General features: G+C 38.0%; 1 protein-coding gene across 1 annotated transcript in view; it reads left to right on the plus strand.

Moving 5' to 3' along the window:
* The window catches only part of LOC136834727 (uncharacterized), a 223,422-nt gene that overhangs the window by 112,594 nt on the left and 86,839 nt on the right, over positions 1–23,989 (plus strand). The window contains exons 6-8 of the mRNA XM_067097319.1: positions 9,173–9,243; positions 10,898–11,044; positions 15,576–15,896. Coding sequence (XP_066953420.1) covers positions 9,173–9,243; positions 10,898–11,044; positions 15,576–15,896 — 539 coding nt within the window. The remainder of the gene's footprint in view (positions 1–9,172; positions 9,244–10,897; positions 11,045–15,575; positions 15,897–23,989) is intronic.

The raw sequence follows: 23,989 nt of genomic DNA on the forward strand, positions 1-23,989 counted from the left end.
TGGACTCTTTCTTCATACTGAACAATTTTCTTTAAAATAGTGTACTTTATATTTTATAACACATTTAGCCTACATTCCCAAGTTAGCCTAACTGTAATAAGTCAACTACTTAACTTTTCTCAGAATCTGCAGAATATTATTGTTGACTTTCATCTCCTAAATTTACTATCTTCATAATTATGGCTATTAGCTTCTTCGTCATTTATTTAGATTGTAGAGGGTAATGAGATGACAAAAATAAAGAATGAACTTCGGGGATCACTCAGTGCATTTGAACATTGCCGTCAAAAAAGTACACAGAGCACACGACCATCTATTGAGGAAAATTGGCACTAAAGATTCGCTAACTAAAGGGAAAGGATAGAGAACCTTTTCAAGCATAAAGATGTATGCTTCCGCTTCTTACCTCTACCATCATCTGATCTCATGGGTGGCATATGGAATGGGTAAATATACAGCTATATAAAAGAAATGATCAAGATCGTATCACCTACACACTCTGCTGCTGTAGCAGCCAACAGCAATAGGTGTGTGTGTGTGTGTGTGTGTGTTACAGTCTTGATCATTTCTTTCTTACAGTTTTATACTTACTCATTCGGTATGCCATCCATGAGATCAGATGATGCTGGAGGTCAGAAGTGCAAGCATAAATCTTTGTCTATGCTAGGAAAGGTTTTCTATCCTTCCCCTTTAGTTAGCGATGTTTAGTGTCATTTTCCTTAACAGATGGCGGTGTGCTTTGTTGACTTTTTTGATGGTGACGTGTCAAATGCACTGAGTGATCGCTGAAATTCATTTTTTATTTTTGTCATCTCATTACCCTCTCTAGCCAAAATAAATGACTTAGAAACTAATAGCAATAATTATGAAGATATTAATCTAGGGGATGAAAGTCACAGATAATATTCCGCAGATTCTGAGAAAAGTTGTAAACAATATGTGCCACCACCCTTGTGGCCACTCAACGAGCTAATGGTGGCTGATTCAAAATTGAGTTGAACCACAGGAGTTCCTGGACCACAGAATGCCAGTTTTAAGAGGTTCGACTGTATTAAGATTTGTTTTTTTTTTCACAACACTGTTACTTAAAACATGCCCAGCCCATCATGAGGTCACAGAATTGTCCCAGGCATTTAAGTCCCTTTTAACAGCAAGTAGTAGTAGTACTTGTGTATGGGTGGATCCCAGGGTCCCAAGTAGGTGACAGCCTTATTCCTTGTATATCAGAATGACAGTTCACTGTGCTCTAGGAATCCAGATGTAGTATCTTTTTATGCTAGTTAACTCTTCCGTCTTTTTTTTTTTTTACATGACGTGTTTTTAGTGATTTTTCATTGATTCTTTGTAGTAAAGATACCATAATCTAACAGACAGTTCAGAGATTTGGCAATGGAGAGTTTTGGGGTCTGGCCTCCTGGTAAGTAATGTAGACTTAGTAATACAGTATAGCCTACATGATACCCCAGAAGTGGAGCAGAATCCGTGTAAGTTCTTCCTCATTCTTTTTCTCTATCATTTTTAAGTTCATTGTAAGTTTTGATAATGGTTATGTAAGCTGTTAACCCTTAAACGCCGAGCCTCTATTTACAAAAATGTCTATTGTATGCCGGCGGCGTTCGGGAGTTAGCGCCGAAGCGGAAAAAAAGTTTTTTTCAAAAAATCACAGCACGCTTAGTTTTTAAGATTAAGAGTTCATTTTTGGCTCCTGTTTTTTTGTCATTGCCTGAAGTTTAGTATGCAGCCATCAGAAATGAAAAAAAATCATTATCATATATAAATATTGAAATATATGACAGCACAAAAAAAAAATTTCATATATAATTTATACAAATTGCGCTGTGAGCAAAACGGTTAAAGCTAATGAGTTATTTTTTTCTTTATATTGTACACTAAATTGCGATGATTTTGCTATATAACAAATTGTAAAACGATCAAAGCAACACAGAAAATATTATCACAAAATGATGCATGGATTCGTAACGTGCGGACGTAAAAAAAAGTTTTTTTTCAAAAATTCACCATAAATCAAAATATTATGCTAGAGACTTCCCATTTATTGCAAAATGAAGATAATTGATTGAATATTACTAGACTGTAAGTGTTTTAGCTTACAATTGCAGTTTTCGACCATTTCGGTCGAGTTAAAGTTGACTGAAGGTAGAATTTTTTCTATTTATCATGATTTATATGAAAATATTTCAAAACTGATAAAAGCTACAACCATGATTTATATTTTGTTGTATTCTACATGAAATTGCGCACATTTTCGTATATAAAACTTTATGTAACGACTAATATAAAACAGTGCAAACATTACGACAAAGTGGCGAATTTCTGAAATGTTCAGCCGAGTTACCGCGTGGACGTAAGGAAAAGGTTTTTTTCAAAAATTCACCATAAATCGAAAAATTTGCTAGAGACTTCCAATTTGTTGCAAAATGAAGGTGAATGACTGAATATTACTAGAATGTAAGAGTTTTAGCTTACAATTGCGTTTTTCGACCATTTCGGTCGAGTTATAAGTTGACCGAAGGTTGAAATTTTGGCACTTATCGTGATTTATATGAAAATGTTTCAAAATTGATAAAAGCTACAACCATGATTTATTTTTTGTTGTATTCTACATGAAATTGCGCACATTTTCATATATAAAACTTTATGTAACGACTAATATAAAACGGTGCAAACATTACGACAAAGTGACGAAAGAATTTCTGAGATGTTCGGTCGAGTTACCGCGTGCAGACGTAAGGAAAAAGTTTTTTTTTTTTTCAAAAATTCATCATAAATCGAAATATTGTGCTAGAGACTTCCAGTTTGTTGCAAAATGAAGGTACATGATGTAATATTACTAGAATGTAAGAGTTTTAGCTTACAATTGCATTTTTCTACCATTTCGGTCGAGTCAAAGTTGACCGAAGGTTGAAATTTTGGCACTTATTGTGATTTATATGAAAATATTTCCAAACTGATAAAAGCTACAACCATGAGTTATTTTCTGTTGTATTCTACATGAAATTGTGCATATTTTCATATATAAAACTTTATGTAACGACTAATATAAAACGGTACAAACATTACGACAAAATGATGAAAGAATTTCTGAGATTTTCGCCGAGTGACATGCTGGATGTAAGGAAAAGTTTTTCAAAAATTCACCATAAATCAAAATATTGTGCTAGAGACTTCCAATTTGTTGCAAAATGAAGGTAAATGATTGAATATTACTAGAATGTAAGAGTTTTAGCTTACAGTTGCATTTTTCGACCATTGTGGTCGAGTCAAAGTTGACCGAAGGTTGAAATTTTGGCAGTTATCGTGATTTATATGAAAATATTTCAAAACTGATAAAAGCTACAACCATGGGTTGTTTTTGGTTGTATTTTACATGAAATTGCACACATTTTCATATATAAAACTTTATGTAACGACTAATATAAAACGGTGGAAACATTACGACAAAATGATGAAAGAATTTCTGAAATTTTCGGCAGAGTTATCTGCGTGGATGTCAGGAAAAAGTTTTTTTCAAAATTCACTATAAATCAAAATATTGTGCTAGAGACTTCCAATTTGATGCAAAATGAAGGTACATGATTGAATATTACTAGAATGTAAGAGTTTTAGCTTACAATTGCATTTTTCGACCATTTCAGTCGAGTCAAAGTTGACCAAAGGTTGAAATTTTTGCACTTATCGTGATTTATATGAAAATATTTCAAAACTGATAAAAGCTACAACCATGGGTTGTTTTTTGTTGTATTTTAAATGAAATTGCACACATTTTCATATATAAAACTTTATGTAACGACTAATATAAAAGGGTGCAAACATTACGACAAAATGATGAAAGAATTTCTGAAATTTTCGGCTGAGTGACCGCACGGATGTAAGGAAAAAGTTTTTCAAAAATTCACCATAAATCAAAATATTGTGCTAGAGACTTCCAATTTGTTGCAAAATGAAGGTAAATGATTGAATATTACTAGAATGTAAGAGTTTTAGCTTACAGTTGCGTTTTTCGACCATTTCGCTCGAGTCAAAGTTGACCAAAGGTTGAAATTTTTTTAATTGACGCACGGTATGTCCACTCGTCACCCGACAGACAATTTTAGTCGACTTACGATACGTCCAGTCGGCGTTTAAGGGTTAAATGAAGTAGTGAGTGCAGCAATAAAGATAGGCACAGTACAGTGTAAAAATAATGCACCTTATGCACATGCATGTACTAAAATTCAGTAGTTACTAAAGTAAAGACTGTGTGAGTGTTTATTAATTTTTGTGCTGCATTTTAGTATCTTCTCCAGGAGAATTGGTCTGAGTTGAGGACAGTGCATCTCTAAATTCTCCTGCCATGAGAGCTAAGATCTAAGGCAGTCCAAGATCACAAATTTTCTGAAACTTAGTGGAATAATATACTTGAAAAATTTTGACTAGTTTCTTGGCAGCTTCAGAAAGGTAATTTATATTTTCACTTTTAAGATGAGTAAGGGAGTAGGGACAAACTTGCCAGAAAGCTTTCTGATCTCTCCAAACAGCTCTCAAATGCATTACTGTATTGTGGCACAGCCATGACTCTTAGGTTTTTTAAAATGCTTTCACTGTTTGGCAAAGTTATATTTTTAAAATGCTTTTATTATTTGGCAAAGGTATATTTATATTATACTTTGAGAAGAACCACTATTTTTATAATAGCATTTTTTAGTAACCTTTCTGAGAACACTACATGTTTTTCTCTGCCATCAAACTGCAGGTCTGTGAGTTATCCCTCCATTTTTTTTTTTTATAGTATCATGAGAACTTTTAAAGTGTTGCTTCTGTAAAAAATTCTAAGCTTTGAAATGGGCATTGAAAAATTCATATTCTCTCTCCAGGACAACACCTGGCTGAATTTGCTCCGAACTGCTTTCTCAGCTTCTATTTAGGAGGAAATTTAGTTGGGGTATTTTTAACAAAATGGTTAATTGGAAGATGATGATGATTTCCATTCAATTATTCATGGACTGACCATACAAAATCCAAATGGATAATTATTTACATAAAAAACTATCTGGAATTTGGGCTAACTAACAAAATAAGCAAATTTGCTGATGATGTAAAAAGCTCATTAGTGCTGATAACCATCATCATCATCATTGTTTTCTCCAGCATCATGTGAAATAAAGGGCCTCTGTGATATTGTGTCACTTATATCTTCCTTGTGCCTTGTTCTTATGCTTTATCTTCCCCAAAAACTCCACTCATCTCCACCCCCTTGTCATAGTTCTTATCAAGTATTTCTGGGTCTTTCAATTCACCTCGTGGACACAGGAGCCTTTGCTGATGCTATCATACTATTCTATCAATGAGTGGTTGTGCATCTGAAGGTACATCTGTAATATCCCTTATGGTACTGATGCTCATCTGCTTGATCAGGTTCCATTCAAAGAACCCCAGGCAGTTCCGACAATTCTGAATTAACAAGTGTGGCTTTTATCAATCTATCCCTCCTACTTTGATACTGGGGCAAAGTTATGGGTTAGGGATTCTTTGTGAAATACAATATTTTGTAAACAAAAGTAATTTTTACTTACTAACCCATTAACTTTAATACAAGTTCCTAGTTCCTATCTTGTAGTTTGTGTATACAGCAACATGGAGAATTAAACTATTTACTGCCTAGGACCTTGGGACCTCGCATACTTGCAGTGCTACTTACTGCGTAAAACCCAGGGACCTGCTCATGTCTGTGAAGTGCTACCATCTGATTGCCATATTCTTTCTAAGAGACTGAAATGTCTGGAATGATTTTTTAGATACAAAATGAGCTTAATTATATATAATGATGTATGAAAAAATTAATTTTGTTTTCCAAAAATATGTTTCTGTATTTCACTAGAAAATTTTTCAGCACTGTAATCTATATCTCATAGAGAAGTCATATTTTTATAGAGGTATTTAGTTAATCATTATGACTCAGTATATCTTATATATCTGAAGCTACTTTATGATATGATGAATCCAAGTAATGCTGCCAAACATGAAGTTAAAAAAATTATGTTAATACAAATTCATTACTTCTGCATAGTCTTTCATGGATCTGTATGAATTCACAGACATGCTACGTAAGAAAAATGGACTCTTTTAGTTCCAGTTGGTGACTTTCGCACCCTGGTTCCACCATTAATAGGCTAACCATATGAGAGTATTTCAACTGAATGGTAAGGTACAACTATATAATAAATAATTGTAATCCATCATTAATAAGGGAATTAGGTGGCAATCTGTTCGGTCATCCATTTTTCAAAATCCAAAAATCAGACAGAGAAAGCTGGAGAAACCTCTTTCTTCAGTATAGTATTGGCTAGGGGATACAAGGTGATCCTATGTTCAAGATAGAAGCTCAGTCAAGAGAAGCTACAGTGTATCTAACTTTATTCAGGTTCTGCAAAGTCTTTGAGGCACTTACTGGGAGATTACTTGCCATAACATCTTAGAAATTTCTCTATTGAACTGATATCACCCAGTGTAAAAAATACTCAAGTCCAAGGGAAAGAGGAAGAAACTCTTCCTGTTAAAGCCTCAGTATTTGCTTGTACAATCCAAGTTCATAAGGTCCGTCTCAATTTCTGCTTTGGATTCTGCAACGTAGACAGTCTTACAGGGTCTATGTTGCCTTTCTAACTTGAACATAATATAAATCCACCCTAAATTTACATCAAAGAATGCCTAATCTGGCAGAGAAATGGGGAATTATTCTTTCTCCTTACTCATCACATATACCACATCTGATTCGTCATTGAATCTAGTACGTTTCAGTATAATCTGCTCTTAAAGCATGCCAGATTAATAGATGCCTGTCTGGGGTACTAGGAGCCACCATGGTTGCAGAAGGGGAATGCCTCTTATGATTAAGAGATCCATCATAGAATGACAATACTATATGGAGGGCTTACTTAAGACAAAGACCAGTCTGCACTGTACCTCCTTTTTTTGGTACAGAGAACCAGAAAGAGTGGGAAGGGATAAGGCATTCACATGGCCAGTAGGAGAGGGCAACCAAGAAGTATTGGTATCAACTAGAGTTTGACAAGAGGCAGGAGGTGATGGACTTTTTACCAAGGAGAACTTCTCAGCTGAATGAGAGCAGGAAAAATAAATTTCTGTATCACTGACACCCAACAAGCACCTCATGAGTACAAGGCTACTAGATGCTGTAGTTCAGTGAGAGTCTGAAGTAAAGGTTTGCTAAGAAGGGTGGTACTTGGAGGTTGGCATGGCATGAAACATCTTGTGTGGTGAAAGCCAAGCTTGAGTTGAGATAGCAGCTATAAGCAGGAGCAAGAAAGGAAAGAGGTGAACCATGAGAATGGGCCGAGGTAGGAGTGCAACCAGGTCTTGGTAAGCTGCAAGATAGGCTGTAGGAAGACGTACTCCTGGATACAAATGAACAGCAGAAGGAAGTGTAGCACCAGTAGAGTTTTGAGAGTCATAAGACCTGTTAGCACCAGTTCCTTAAATAGAAGAAGCAGGAAAGGGATGCAACAGGAAACTACTCAATCACCAATCACTAGGGACACAAGTGAGTTTTGGGAAAGAGCCATGAGAGCACCCATGAGAGGATTCATGGTTGGGGACAGATTTTCCTATGAAAAATTGCAAATTTGGATTAGATCTATACACCTTAAGTGACTCTTGTTTACTGCCAGTGGGCTTGTGACATGAAGGCACATGCATAACCAGCAGGAACTGGAAGAATTCAGTTTTTCTCTATAGAGTGTCTGGGGACTCATGCAGATACACAAAAGCTGTCAGAGCAGTTGGTTTGTGGAGTACAGTATATGGTAAATGTAATTTTTCTGTACAATATTAGAATTTATAACTAATGGTAGTACTATATTGATGCAAAAAGTTCCTTAGTATTATTTAGCAGGTGAAACCTGTAATTACGTTCTTTGAATGATGTTGATATTTTAATGAATTATGATGGTTATTTTTTATTACTCCTTATGATTATTAATTTCCATATTTGCCTGTGTATAAGATGCAAGTTTTCCTTATAAACTAGTATGGAAAAATCACCCTGTATCTAATACAGATGTAGCACACATGCTTTATTGATGAATAGACAAGGAACAAGTATACAAGTAAAAATTTAAAATTCATTGATAGTAATAAATTTCATTATAGGCAATAAAGTAAATTTGTAAGAAAAGGTGAGTTCAGAGGTGCATACAGAAGATATGATAACTAAATTGAATGGTGTAAGAGAAAGAAACTAATGAGAAATAAACAGACATAACCTTGCACTTGAATGGTCTTGTACTTGTGGAGCCTATGACAATTCTACGAGAGAGAGAGAGAGAGAGAGAGAGAGAGAGAGAGAGAGAGAGAGAGAGAGAGAGAGAGAGAGGGGGAAGCTATTTTTTTCAAAAACAAATGGAACAACTAAACAGTTTTTTTTTGTTGTCACAAACAATTTTTTTAAACATAACATGTATGTACATTATGTTTAATGTGCTGTTGCATCTAACTCACCAGCAAATACGTTAATTTCGCAAGTGGTCCATGCAATTAGTAATTTTAGTATTCAGAACATCTTTTAGACTGAAAGATTAGTGAAGGGAATTATCTCACCTTTGGTCTGTTAGACCATATCAGCTTTGGAAAAATTAAAAAATATTGTATGTTACTTCTCAGTTGAATTGTTTTAAATTCTTGGTGTTAGGTCTGCTTTATTGTCTGTGATGTAGTTTATATATTCAAATACAATGTACACTATTAGTGAGATTATATCATTTATTGAATAAAATTTGTCGAAAATAGTTTTTCTTTTCCCACCTTGACCAATGCTTTGTTGATATGATAAATAGTTTTAGGCCATGCGTCAGTATAAACCAGACTAAATACTGAGTTCTGATGGACTACAGCTAAACTGGACAGTATAATTTGATGTAGAATGGCAATTTTTTTCAGAATTAATTTCATAACATTATTACCTTTCTATAAATGGTGTGATGTTGCCATGATTTTTCATCATGAATAGTATTGTTGAGGGTGCTCCATAATAGGTACAGTATGAAAAATTTTGTCATTTATGTGAGAACTTTGTATACAGCGTTGTGCATAACATTAGTTGCTACCTTTAGAATGTTCCTGACTGGCATTAAATTTGATATTTTTTTCTTTTTAGGGTGCTCAGTGGTGGATGCAGAGTGATTCCCAGAGTGATTTGAGTAGTGGTAACCAGACATATTTTAACATGTAAGATACCATCTTTTTAGCAATTATTGATGACCATTCATATTGGTACAATAGTTGTAGTTATATTTTTACATACTGCAAATCCTTTATACATTTACTAATGGCCGGACAAAAAGTTAGGGCATATAATGCAGAATAAATAAGTAAAACACTAACAATTAAAACATTTTTTGTGTGAATGTCCAAAATATAGTTTGCAAAGAATACCAAATTTTGGAAAAAATCAGTTAAAAAATTTTCTCAGAATCTCCATTTTCAGTTAACCCATTTATAACATTTATAAATAGTAATTTAAATAAAAATCATTCAGGTTAGCCACGTGAGAGTTAATGAATTTAGCTAAGTAGTTTGGTTAAGGGAAGGGTGCAAAAAAAAAATCGATGGAAAACTCAATATCTTGTGAAATGTAGTTCTGCCTACACATGGGATGACCACTAAACCGGCAACAACTCCTGGAAGTTTTACATTGATATACTCATCCTTATGCTTTTAATATATACACTGGGAAGTGTGGTACATTGACACACCACACCCCCTGCATCATGTGTTACGCCACCAAAAGTGTAGTAGTATAGAAAATATATTTATTTATATTTTCTGTGGTTATATTGGAATGTTTTCAACTACATATATCGACAGTGAACGGGTAGTCTCCTAAACAGGCAAGTGAATGTAGATTAGTAGCTTTCGAGCTGTTACAATAAGAGGGCACTATGTCATCTGCTATAATGGTAGTTCTAATATGTCATATGCTTTCTCTTGCTCAGTTACAAAGTGTTGAGAATATGCCTCAGCAAAAAAGGATACAAGAAATGCTGTGCAGAAAATGCACAGAAACTGTGGAGAGCAAAAAGACTAAAATTAGAACAGGTAAAAGGTAAAGCCACATGTGGTGTCACTGTCACAGCAAGCACCCTCTAACTTTGGTCTACCTCCCCCACTCTCTACACCATATAACCTCACCACACCAGTTCTCATGAGTACAAAGAAAAGAAAATCTTACATCTGTATAACCAACAAACATCCATATGATGTTAAAAACATTCATGTGACAAAAGAAAATGTAACAACTATTGTAAATAATGTTGTATCTCCTAGAAGTTTTGAAAGGAAAATATGATGTACATTTATGAGAAGACCAGCAGATACCAGAGTAAAGATGAACTGTACAAATTGCAAATTTATAGTACTTGATAATGACGAAGACAACAGGTTGTCAGGAAAAAAGAATGGTATTTATGTAATGAGAACTGTGCTAGTGTATGTAATCATGCTCTTCATATATTTGATGAAGTACAGAGTTATTTTAACCTTAATCATAATAGTCCACTTGTTTATTAAAGTCATGGGGTTGCACAGTTTTGGGTTTGAGTTGTTAAAATCCTTGTGTTTGTTTAAAATTTTAATATTAGAGGCTATTTCCACCCTCATTGAGATCATAGCTGCCGAAGATGATATCTGTAATATAAAAGCATTTGTTTTTTGCTATGAAAACTTAATTTTTGCTCAAATATTCTTTGTAGCCTTCATTGAACGTCTATTGCAAATCATCTGTTTGCCTCAGTTTTGATATATTGTCTTTTTTTATGTCTGTATTAGTGGGAGATTTTTTAACAACTGATGTACCTGTTATTTAGAATTTTCCTTATTGTAGGGGGAACATGGAGCCATCTGGAGGGTTGACTTCATTGACAGCAATGCAGCCAGTGGATGGTCTCCAGGCCTTAATGCCCCTCACCCCAGTTCAGTATCCAGAAGATCAACAACAGGCTAATGGGTTTCATGATTTTGTAACAGCTGAGTAAGTGTATATTAATTATGCTGTGTATAATCAGGTTTTACTGAATCAACCAGTTGTGGAGAACATATCATTAAAGAAAACGTAGAATAAGCAAATATTGTGTGTTCTTGCACAAATACAAACTCATTTATTTAGTATGAGCCCTAAGACATTAGATTTAAGCATTGGTAATTTTTACCCATTTTAGTTTTTGTTTGTTGAGGTTCATTCATATTCTTGTCACTTTCAACACTTATAGTGTCCTTCTGTAGTTGCTGGGAAGGTAGCTCATGAAAAGTTGCTACCGTATATTTCCGCGTATAAGACAACCTTTAAATCAAAATTCACCTCTAAAAATTGGGGGTCGCCTTATACCACCATTCTAAAAATCAAACCTTGAATTCTAAGTGATGTTTATTGGTAGGCTAGCCTCAGCCTCAGTGCAATAACCACCGACATACATGAAAAGATTCACATTATGAAATAAACTGATAATAAAGGTAATAAAACCATTTTTACCTTATATATTATTGGCATATCTTTGTAATAAATAGTGTATTCAAGAAATAATTCCATATCACTGAAGTCAGATTTATCTATGCGAGGCCAGCTGACAGAATGTAAATATCGCAGCAACCTTTATTGTTCAGTAACAGAGTGTAATTACGGTAGTAATAACATTTAGGATACCATAATATTCATTTTTCATTAAAAATTCAAGTTGTTTGTAACTGTTTAGAACAATTCAGTCATACGAATGATAATTATGTACGATAATTATCATACTTTATCGTATTGTTGTTAGGGGTTGCTTATGATTGGCAATGAAATGTAAACAAAATAATGGTTTCCCCTTTTAGGAGACATGTGTAGGAAAAACATGATACAGAATCGACTTTATTTCGTTCACCATATATACTGGTTAACTCGCGACCTTGCGCATCGTGCAACTCCCAGATTTTCACCCATAAAAAATTATTTTATCTTGTATCTTGTGTATCATGCTAGTTCCTTTTTTGAGAGACCAAATTACTATAGACTAACCTCTTTTACTCCATCTCTTTATCCCATCTTCTAGTTAAAAAAGTTAAAAAAGTATAAGTGAATGATAAAAGTATTGTTAGTTACGTTATACTCGTTGAGTAAACGGGTACAGCCATCAGCAACCGAATGAGAAACAACTGTTTTGCTATGAACATGGTCTAGGCCGTGGCTATGAACAACTGAATTGGGTAAAAACAGCTGTTTTGCTTGTATTTCAACCATCGTACGATAGTAAACAATTACTGTAGTTATGTTACAAGTGACGTTAAGTAGAATAGGACTGATATATATTTTACATTATACCCTTATTCACTGTGGAGAAAAGATCGCAAGGAAGTAATATACTGTACTGCTAAATTTAAGCTGCAAGTTGTAGCTAAAGCTTAGAAAACAAACAATGTTCAGGCGCTAATGACTATAAATTATCGTGCATCGGCAACATGGATGAAACTCCTAAATTTTGATATGACATCAAACTCGACCGTAAATAATATGGGAGAGAAAAGTATTTTAATCAAAACTACTGGGCATGAAAGAACACATTTTACTGTTGTTTTAAAGTGTATGGCAAATGGGATGAAACCTTTCCCCATGGTTATCTTTAAACGGAAATTGAATTGATGCTGAAACAAAAATTTCCGGAAGGTTTCATTGTCCACGTTCACAAAAACCTAAACAATGCAAATGGCGCATGATCACTGTGTTTGTATTTTATAATACAATTAGTAATATGCCAATATGTACAGTATTACTGGATACAGTGAAGTAAAGCATAACTTGTTAAAATATCCATGGAAAATATGCATATTCCTTATGTTTGTAATTTATAATACGATACTAATATATGAATATTACATACGCTAATTTTATATTTTGTGTATGATGCGACCCCCTTAAAATTAGCTCCAAAATTAGGTCCTTAAAAAGCATTTTATATACGGTATTTTGAATTTCTAAGGATAGGGAGAGCGGTGATGATTCGGACAGTGGGATGGTCCGGACAGTACATTTCCTGGAAAATGAGGGGCCCTCAGCTCTGAAAAAGTTTGTTCGCCATTGACATATGGACTTTGGTTGCGAATGGTCGGTTACTTTAGGATTGATGGTAATTTTGTGGTTTTTCTCATTTCCTATGTAATTTTTGCATTTGAATCATAAGCTTTGGTGTAGTGAATATGATAAGGGCTGATTATGAGTTTTGGGTGTGAATTAGCACTTTATGACGAAGATGTTGTGGCTATTACCCGCCTGTAATCTGCAAGGGTTTGAAGTTGAGGGTGTCATCAAATGGTTATGATTTGTGGGGATGATTCGGACACTCTAGGGTTGGGATGATTCGGACGTGTCCGAATCATCCCTCCTAGCAAACCTTTACTAATTATGAATTCCAACAAAGAAACAAAAGATTCTCACTAACATTGTATTTTGTGTATATGCATTTATTAGCCCCTCATTACCTCATATAAAGCACTTCATAAACCCATCATAGAACCCCAAATTACAAATTAAAATGTGAATATCAAATCTGGATTCCATTCCATTGGCATTCACCTATATTACACTGATGTTTTTCAAGAAATCACTTTGCCAGGGCTTTTGTGACTGATAGGCCAAAGCCAACTACACCACCCTAAAAGCACAACCACCTCATGAAATACCTCAAGAACATTAAAAAGCAAGAAAAATACAAAAAGTTAGATACAGAGGCCCAGACAAGTGATGAAGACCTTCATCATCTTGACAGCCGATCTTAACAATAATTCTTCTGATATCTCAGAGCAGATAGAAGACAAAGAAGTGGTTTTATTGATAAAGTCCCAGAGGAGGGAGATTTTGTTCTTGTTGGGATAGATCCAGTAAAAGGTAGCAAAGCCTATTATGTAGGCAAATGAATCAGCAATAGGGTGATGAATTTCAGGTTTCTTATTTAAGATAATCACAGAAATTTGCTGCTAATAGTTTTAAGTTTCCAGAAATTGAGGATGAAGCAACTATTGGTAAAGAGGCAGTAACTGGAGTGCTCCCAAACCCAGTTCAGCAGAGTATGAAAAGAAAGCAGGGGTATTTCAAATTTTGTTTTTCTTTTGCAGGATACAATATTCGTTAGGCCAATATTTAGGCACAACAAATTTCAAGTATTTGGTCGATTTATGTTTGGTTTTTACTCATGAGAGAATAATTTCAAGTAAATTTTGGTCATTTAAGAATTTTGGCAAGGATATTTCAAGTTTAGTTTTTGTTTTGAAGGTTTCAATATTCTTTAAGACTACTATAACATTTATTCTCAGCAAACATCGTAGATTTTCTGTCTGCCATTCACTAAGGGAGAGAATAATCTTTTAAGGTGATTATGATTATTTCAATAAAACAAGTTTGGTATTTCTGTTTCTGACTTGAAGGTAAATTCAATTATAATAATTTTTAATCATCCCATGCTCTTGTCGAATCATCACCATGGGTAGGGATGATTCGGACATTTTGAAACTTGTACTTGAAGATAAATAGCTTCAAGTATAGTAAAGTGAACGACTTGCTACAAAATGTAGGATGATGAGAGGCTACACATTGACATGCCAAGGATATCACTGCTCCTTAAACTCTGACTTCTAGAGAGCAATTAAAAAAAATGTCCGAACCATCACCGCTCTCCCCTACAGTAAGAAAAACAGCATTTGTAATAACATCATCTTTACTTAACCAATATTTCATAAGATACCTGTTGTTGCAAAAGCTAGCCTATACACAGATGGTTTTGTAATTTAGCAGTAGTCTAATACTACAGATATGAGATAAATTCATGAAAAGTTGTCATAATTTTTTACCTTGTCTTATCTAAAGGTTGTCTTATACATGAAAATATACGGTAGTTATTTTAATTGGCTTATCATTTTCATGTGATCTCTAGCTTCCTTGATGAGCAAGTTATGCTAAATTTATTGATTTTTTTAACTGTATTTCAAGACTGTAGTTAGTCTACCTGATAACAAAAGAAGACCAAGTGCATTAGTTTCACATGAGAGGGGGCCAAGCAGAATTGAACAGTTTTGTGTGAACAAGGCTTGTGAGAGGACCCTCTCTTCTTGCAGCTATTGGTTAAGATTATTCAGAAGTAAGCCAGCTTGCTGTGATATAACCATGGGCTGATAGGCATATGTGCAGAGCCACCTGTTGGCTGCCTTTTGACTATCATTTTACCCATAGTTTCTTTCGAGGAAACTAGGTTGTTTGTAGCACTTTGTCAACCGTGAAGTGACCTAAGTTATGAGTATTGGATTTGGGTGAAAAAGTTTTAGAGAAAATTAAAAGATTTTTAAAATATATTTTGAGTACAATTCTTTTGTATAGTATCATTGTTTTAGTGATGGATTTAAAAATAAGAGAGAAAGTTTCATTGTGAATATAGTTATTATTTTGATAATTTGTACTGATACTTTAATCTGATGGTACTTTACTTTTATAGCTATTTTTTGTACTTCATCTCATAAATTGGTTTTATTTATCTTTTCAGGAACATTAAACAAGAATCTGAGACTGATCCCCAAGATGGAGAAAGTTCAGAAGCTCGTCTTTTTCAAAATATAACTGTAAAGGAATTTTATCCCAATCAGCCTTCAGCTGATGACAAAATACCTATTTTTCCAAATCCATATTTTGATCAGACTGAACTGGAAAAAGACACGTCTTTAGATGTTAATATCAAGTTTTTAACTCGTGAGCATGAGAATGGATTGAATCTTCCAGAAGGTAGTGAAGAATCCTTTTCATCAGAAAGCACGTCTCAACCAAAGAGAAAAACAAAAACACCTGACTCTGCAAAGGAGAAAACGAAGTAAGTTTACAATTTTGTACATGCAACTTACCCGTCAGATATATACTTAGCTATAGTCTCCGACGTTCCCGACAGAAATTCAAATTTCGCAGCACACGCGACAGATAGGTCAGGTGATCTACCATACCTGCCGCTGGGTGGCGGGAATAGAACCATTCCGTTTTCTAATCAGATTTTCTCTGTCGCTGGTTCCGGCAACATCTGTTGTTGGTTCCTCCTGCTTGATTTTCATTTTTTGCTCGCTAAGGATTTATTTTGGACTGACCTTTGGTGACGATTAGATCTTTGGCTTGGCATACGCTTTTTGTGGATTGTTTTTTGAATTTGGCTTTGGATTTTTCTTTAAGGATGTCTGATCAGAGTGTTACACCGGTTTTTCGTGTGTGTGTGTTAGACCTGAGTGTAAGGTGAGACTACTGAAAGCTTCGGTAGATCCTCACACTGTATGTATGAGGTGTTGGGGGAATGACTGTTGTATTGATAACACTTGTAATGAATGCGAGAATCTTACTGATCAAGAATGGAAGGCTTTGAGTGCTTATGTACGTAAGCTGGAGAAGGATAGAGCTAGGAAGGCTTCTTCTAGGAGCTCGAGTAGGTCTCTCTCTAAGGAGTTAGAAGTAGACCCTAATATTCTTGCAGATTCTCCTGTCACTCCTTTGGTTTCAGCTCCTTCACCCTTCGTCGAACCTGTGGATTCGTCGTCGGAGATGGCTGCCATGAAAGCCACGATCCGTAAGATGCAATTGCAGATGCGTGCAATGGAGGAGAAAAAGGTAAAAAGTGACAGTGATTTGTGTAGTGTCCCCAGTGTAGTGGAGGGGGCGTCTGACCGGCTCCGCATCGCTCCTAGGCCTAGACCTCTTCCAAACTCCCAGACCCAGTGGAGGAGGAATGTCGACAGCCGCAAGGGGGATGAAGAGCATTCCCAACGGTCAGGCGTCCCTTCGGCAGCTCCTGTTGACGCGTCCCAGGCTGCCTTGGATCGCCACAGAAAAGGGATCCTGAGGAAGTGTTTTTCTTCTTCTGCTTCGTCTTCGCCCAAGCGCGGGTGGAGTTCGGCCAAGGAGTCGCCCTTGAAGAGGACCTGGAAGGCGCCTAGAGGAGACGCTATGGATTCCAGCCCAGAACGCTTCCCAGAGGGTTCTCCTTGTGAAGAAGAGAGCTCCAAGATCCCCCTCTTCTTCTTCAGGGGCTCAGGAGTCCACTAAGCAGATCCTGGTTGGCCTCCAGGCTCAGCTTTCTGCTCTTGCTGGCTCTTTGGCTAAGAGCTCTTCTCGTAGGAAGGATGTTTCTCTTCCCATCAAGTCCTCCAAGAAACATCCTTCTCCCAGCAAGCGCCCTTCAGTTTGCAGGCGCTCTTCTCCGGAACTCCCTTTCTGAGGATTCCTTCTTCATTGAGGCGCTCTTCTTCTTCACTGAGGCGCTCCTCTCCTTGTCAAGCTTCTCTGCTGGCGCTCTTCAAGATAGCGCTTCTCCTTCAAGTCTCGTACTTCTGTTCTTCTCCTGTTAGAAGCGCCTCTCCCCAGCTCTTCCTTCAAGTCTCCTTCTGCACATAGAAGGCGCCTCCCAGCCACCCTCCTAGTAAGGCGCCCCTCTCCTAGTAAGGACCATTCGTCAGTTAGAGGCTCTTCTCCTGTCAGGCGCCAGACTTTTAGCAGGCGGTTCTCCCCTGATAAGCGCTCTTCAGTGGTCAGAGGCTCCTCTCCTTCTAGGCGCTCTTCTCCTGTCAAGTGCCCTTCTTCGTCCAAGCGTTCTCCTCCTCCTACGGGCCTGGAAGTTTTGTCGGAGGATGAATCCCCCAAGGATGTCAGTATTTCTGACTATAAGAGGTTGACAACTTTACTAGTTCAGGAGTTTGGAGATTCCCGTAAACCTGCTTCTCCTCCTTCTCCTGGCTCTATGCTTTCAAGCACGAAGACCTCTAGATCCTCCTCTATGGTGAAGATGCGTCCGACGATCTCAATGAAGAAGGCGTTTAAGCGCTTCGGGGAGTGGCTTCAATCGAAAAAAGATGCTGGCAAGACAGTTTTCTCCTTGCCTCCTTCCAGACTCTCTGGCAGAGCTGGAATATGGTATGAGACCAAGGAACCGATGGGGTTGACCCTCCCCTCATCGGCTGGATCGGACTTCTCTTCCTTGGTCGATTCTTCAAGAAGGCTCTCTCTCAATTCGGCCAAGGCTTCTTGGGGTATGTGTGAACTGGATCATTTCCTCAAGGGCCTTTTCCGTATCCTAGAAGTCTTCAACTTCATGGACTGGTCTCTCGGGGCCTTAGCTAAGAGGACTTCAGACGAAGACTTCATCAGTATGGAAGACCTCAGCAGCGTTTTGTCTTGCCTAGACAAGGCGGTCATGGACGGCTCTACGGAGATCGCTTCCCTTTTTGGAACTGGGTTGCTGAAGAAGAGATCCGTCTTCAGCTCCTTTTTATCAAAATCTGATTCTCCTCTCCAGAGGTCCTCCTCTTGTGCGCTCCTCTTTCGAGCCATCTGTTCCCCAAGAGACAGTAAAGGAGATTTCTCGATCTTTGTCAGAAAAGGCTTCCCAAGATCTTCTTGCACAATCCTCGAAAAGGATGAGACCTGCAACGCCAATTGCAAAGAAGGAGAAGGCTCCCTTTCAGGAGCCCTTTCGAGGTACCAGGTCTTTCAGAAGGCGCAGACCTGAAAGAAGAGGAAGACCTTCGGGACTCCCGGTCAGGAAGTCCAAGTGAGAATCAAGTCCTCCAGACGCCAGTGGGTGCCAGACTACTGAACTTCGCCGAGGTCTGGGCACAGAGGGGGCGGACGACTGGTCCCTCTCCATTCTGAGGAAAGGATACCTCATCCCCTTCAGGGAAAAACCTCCCTTGACAACAACTCCAAGGGAGTTATCGGCAAGATACAAGGACTCTGTTTCAAGACAAGCCCTTCTGCTAGCTGTCGATCAAATGCTGGCAAAAGCAGCCATAGAACTGGTTCAAGATCTTCATTCCCGGGGTTTTACAATCAGCTTTTTCTGGTGCCGAAAACCGGGGGGTTGGAGACCGGTGCTGGACGTGAGTGCCTGAACGTTTTTGTCATCAAGAAGAAGTTCTCGATGGAGACGACATCCTCTATTCTGTGGTCTCTTCGTCCAGGGGATTGGATGGTGTCCCTCGACCTTCAGGATGCCTACTTCCATGTACCCATCCATCCCTCCTCCAGGAAGTACCTCAGGTTCTTGGTCAATGAAAGAACCTTCCAGTTCAGGGCTCTGTGCTTTGGACTTTCGACAGCCCTCAAGTGTTCACGAGCATTCTAAAAATGTGGCTCATTGGCTACATTTAGAGGGGTAAGGATCTCCTTGTATCTCGACGATTGGCTGATTCGTGCCCATTCGAGAGACCGTTGTCTGGAGGACCTATCTCTCACCTTAAAATTGATCCAGTCCCTAGGACTTTTAGTAAACCTCGAGAAATCCCAGATGATTCCTCAGCAGAGGATTGTCTACCTGGGGATTCTGATGGATTCTCGGGGTTTTCAAGCGTTTCCCTCCCTGGAAAGAAGGGAACGCTGCCTGCAGAAGGTGACAGCCTTTTTAGAGAAGGACAGTTGTTCCGCGAGGGAGTGGATGAGTCTGCTGGGGACCATTTCCTCGCTGGAGCAGTTCGTTTCTCTAGGAAGGCTGCACCTAAGACCTCTTCAGTTCTTCCTGAACGAAAATTGGGATCGGAAGTCCCAAGAATTAACAGATTCCTTCCTTGTTTCGGGACAGATAAAGGACATCTCCATTGGTGGTTGGACCCCCAGAAGCTGGGTCGAGGAATTCCTCTTCAACCGCCGAGCCCTCACCTAGTGTTGTTTTCAGACGCATCGGAATCGGGTTGGGGAGCAACACTAGGCTCGGAAGAAGTGTCAGGCATCTGGGAAGGAGAACAGATGTCCTGGCACATCAACAGGAAGCAGGGAGGAACACACTCCTTCTCCCTTTACAACACAGCAAGGAGGCTGCTGCTGTGGGCGGAGGAGAGGAACATCATTCTCCTCACCAGGTTTGTACAGGGGGGAAAGGAATGTGAGAGCAGACCTACTAAGCAGGAAGAACCAAGTTCTTCCCACGGAGTAGACCCTCCATCCAGAGGTTTGCTAAAGGCTGTGGAGCCTTTGGGGAGACCCAATATCGACCTCTTCGCCACTCATTGGAATGCAAGACTGAGACCTACTGCTCCTCTATCTCGGACCCCAGAGCAGTAGCGATAGACGGCCTTCTCCTAAATTGGGAAGGTCTGGGCCGGGTATGCTTTTCCCCCTTCAAGATCCTGGGGAGGTAGTAAGAAAATTCGCTGCCTCGACAGGCACCAAGATTGACCCTGATCGCCCCTTTTGGCCATCTCAAGACTGGTTCACAGAGGTACTGGAATGGATGATGGATTTTCCCAGGTCGCTCCCTCTCAGGAGCGATCTTCTCAGACAGCCCCACTTCGACAGATTCCACAAGAATCTCCCCGCTCTCAACCTAACTGCCTTCAGACTATCAAAGGATTGGTTAGAGCGAAGGGTTTTTTCGCAAGGCTGCAAAGGTTATCGCCAGAGCCAGGAGATCTTCTACCTTGCGCCTCTACCAGTCGAAGTGGGAGGTTTTAGAAGATGGTGCAGAGCTCAGAAAGTGTCCTCTTCCAGTACCTCTGTAACGGACATGCATGGATTTCCTTATTTACTTAAGGGAACATTGCAATCTGGCGGTTTCCACCATTAAGGGATACAGAAGTATGCTTTCTTGGTTTTTAGACATAGAGATCTGAACATCTCGGAGAATAAGGACCTTCACGACCTTATCAGATCATTTGAAATGTCTAAAAACAAGTCCCCTAGACCTCCCAGCTGGAATTTGGACGTGGTTTTGAAATTCCTGATGTCCGAGAAGTTTGAGCCTCCTCGATCGGCTTCGTTCAGGGATCTGACTAGGAAGTCTTTGTTCCTTTTTGCTCTTGCTATGGCAAAGAGATTAAGTGAACTGCAGGCTTTGGAAGGTACAGTCGGTTTTAAAAAGGACTCTGCGATTTGCTCCTTTAAACCTCTCTTCCTAGCGAAGAATGAGAACCCTTCCAAGCCATGGCCTAGGAGTTTTGAGGTCAAAGGACTTTCGACTTTAACAGGACAAGAGTTGGAGAACACTCTCTGTCCAGTGAGAAGCCTTAAATTCTATCTAGATAGAAAGAAACAGCTCGGAGGCAATACTGAAAGTCTTTGGTGCTCAATAAAGGATCCTACAAGAACTATTTCTAAGAACGCCCAGGCATTCTTTATCAAAGACATCATCAAGGAGGCGCATCTTTCTTGCAAGGACAAGCACTTGAAGCTCCTGAGAGTTAATGCACATGAGGTGAGAGCCATAGCTACTTCTCTGGCTTTTCACAAGTCTTGGTCTCTCCAGTCTATTGTGGACTCTACTTACTGGAGATGTAATTCGGTGTTCGCTTCTCATTATTTGAGAGATGTGCGTGTTACTTATGAGAAGTGCTTCTCTCTCGGAGCTTACGTATCCGTGGATTCGGTGCTGGGTCAAGGAGCTGAATCTAATCCTTTTTAGTCTAGCTATGTTAGTTGTTTTCTTTTAATGCGTGGTGATGTGTTTTTTATGGTCTGTTGGAAGAGAGTGTTGGGTAAAGCCTCCCTTTCATCTCTTATCACTAACAAGGTTAGGCTTGGTCAGGTGGTCGGGATTGGTTGTTTAGCTCCTTGTAGTTTTTTGTTAATACCTAGCTCTGTCATGTAAGAGGATAGCCCCGATTGATATGATTCAGGTAAAGGGCTCTGTCATGTAAGTGGGTCAGCCCCATTGACATGATCCATAACAGGCTCTGTCATGTAAGTGGGTCATCCCCATTGACACGATCCAGAAGGGCTGTCAGTCATAGGTCACATCCTCGCTGAAGCTCTTGAGGCAAGCAGACTCATAGACAGTATCCATGAAGTCTGCCCAATCAGGTAAGAACCATGTTGTTTTGTATATCCTTTTATATGTTGTTTCCCATTTTTAGTTATTAGCTGTCTCTTGCCCTCCTCCAAGGGTGCCAATCAGCTAAGTATATATCTGATGGGTAAGTTGCATGTACAAAAATGATATTTTTATGATAAAATAAAGTTTTGTACATACTTCCCTGGCAGATATATATGATTAATGGCCCTCCCAGCCTCCCCTCAGGAGACAGGTGGAAGAGAAAATCTGATTAGAAAACGGGAATGGTTCCTATTCCCGCCACCCAGCGGCGGGTATGGTAGATCACCTGACCTACCTGTCGCGTGTGCATGCGTAAATTTGAATTTCTGTCGGGAACGTCGGAGACTATAGCTAAGTATATATCTGCCGGGTAAGTATGTACAAAACTTTATTTTATCATAAAAATATCATTTTTATTTGTGAAAATAAGTATAGTCTATTTCAGTAATTGTATGCATTATAACAAAATTTATTATTAAATTGATTTTATACACTAATACCATAATCTTGTGTTTTTGTGGCTGATTACCCACATTAAAAGATCTGGATAAAATGGAATAGGGTCGGAGGAGGCCCAGTCAGATCTTGGGCAAAGTTTTAAGTAGTTTAACGATGACTAACAAGCCTCTGATATAACCAAAGACATAACATTAATTTGCCTTGGTTATCTCCTATTGAAATTTTTAACAATGGTGAAGTGATGATACAGGCAACACAGTAGATTTTCATTCAAATTTAATTTTTTTATTTAGTCAAGAAGACAAGAGAGCTTATGATGTAATCACTTGTGCTTTTATGTCCTTTAGAACTGTATTAAGGACCACGCTGACTGCTGGATTTCGATGAATTATCAAATTTTAGTTATTAACAGCTTTTAACTGTTTTATGTCTAAATAAACATACTGTATCCTGAAGCAATAATGCTAAAAAAATTTTTAGATTGGTTTATTGACAATTTTGTTTATCAATTGTATGGCACTGTAAACCACAAATTGTAAAAAAGATTTGTAAAAAACATCTGTATGAATAATTCAGGATAGGATCAAGTAAGTTATTCAGTGTGTCACCGGCTTATGGCAACACCAACTCAAGGTGGATTCGATCTTATGGCACTTTTTCAGTGCCGTTAATAGCGTTTCACAGCGCCAAAGTTGTAAGTACCGTTGATGGCACTAATGGCAAAAATAGGCTTCAAGTTAACAGTGCTGTAACTTGATGCAACAAACACTGATAATAGTGAAACACAACTTACGGCGGAAATCATCTTACAGCATGGTGATTTAACGGATCCCCCGCTGTAAGTCAAGGACCTACTTTTGGACTGTTTTATGTGTTGGTAATCATATCCTGAAATGTTATTGCTAAAAAAATTTTTTAGATTAGTTCATGAACAATTTTGTTCATTGCTTGTGCAGCACTGTTAACGACAAATTGTAAAAAAAGCATGTAAAACAAATGTGAACAAAATTTACTCAAAATAATTGTCACCCACTAAAATATCCCTCTCTCTCTACAGGACATGGTAGAGAAAACAGGATTATAATGATATAGGGATAACTTGCTCAAGATGTCTTGATTCTCTCAGTATTTTTGAAAGTTGAAAAAATTTTTTTGTTTTGCTGTTTTCTCAAAACTTACTTTTTTTAAAACTAAATGCTTATTTCTCCAAGAAGAGTGAATCAAATTCAATCAAACTTTTACAGAGTGCAGTATAACTATATATCTTTTTATTGTCAGGAAAATCAATTTTCTGTGCACTTTTTAATTTTGCATATTATTTTTGAAAATTGACGTCATGATTTTTTCTTAAACTGCAAAACAAATGAGCTTAAGGTCAAATTTCTAAATTTCCCTACGAGAGAATTTTCATTATTAGTTGTAGAATAAGTGGTAACAATTTGAAGAAAATCCCTTCAATCATAAGGTAGAAACAGTCATGAGAGAGGTGTGAAATAACAAGCAGGAAGACAAGGACTGCTAGTTTATTGATGAAGCGATCCGCTTATAAAGCTGGAAGACAAGTACTGCTAGTTTATTGATGAAGCGATCCGCTTATAAAGCTGCGTGCCGACATCTGCATACTTCGCAGAGACCACGGGTACAAAGATTTACAGGTGACCTGAGGTCAA

Source organism: Macrobrachium rosenbergii, chromosome 4 (assembly GCF_040412425.1).
Source record: "Macrobrachium rosenbergii isolate ZJJX-2024 chromosome 4, ASM4041242v1, whole genome shotgun sequence".
Classification (NCBI taxonomy): domain Eukaryota; kingdom Metazoa; phylum Arthropoda; class Malacostraca; order Decapoda; family Palaemonidae; genus Macrobrachium; species Macrobrachium rosenbergii.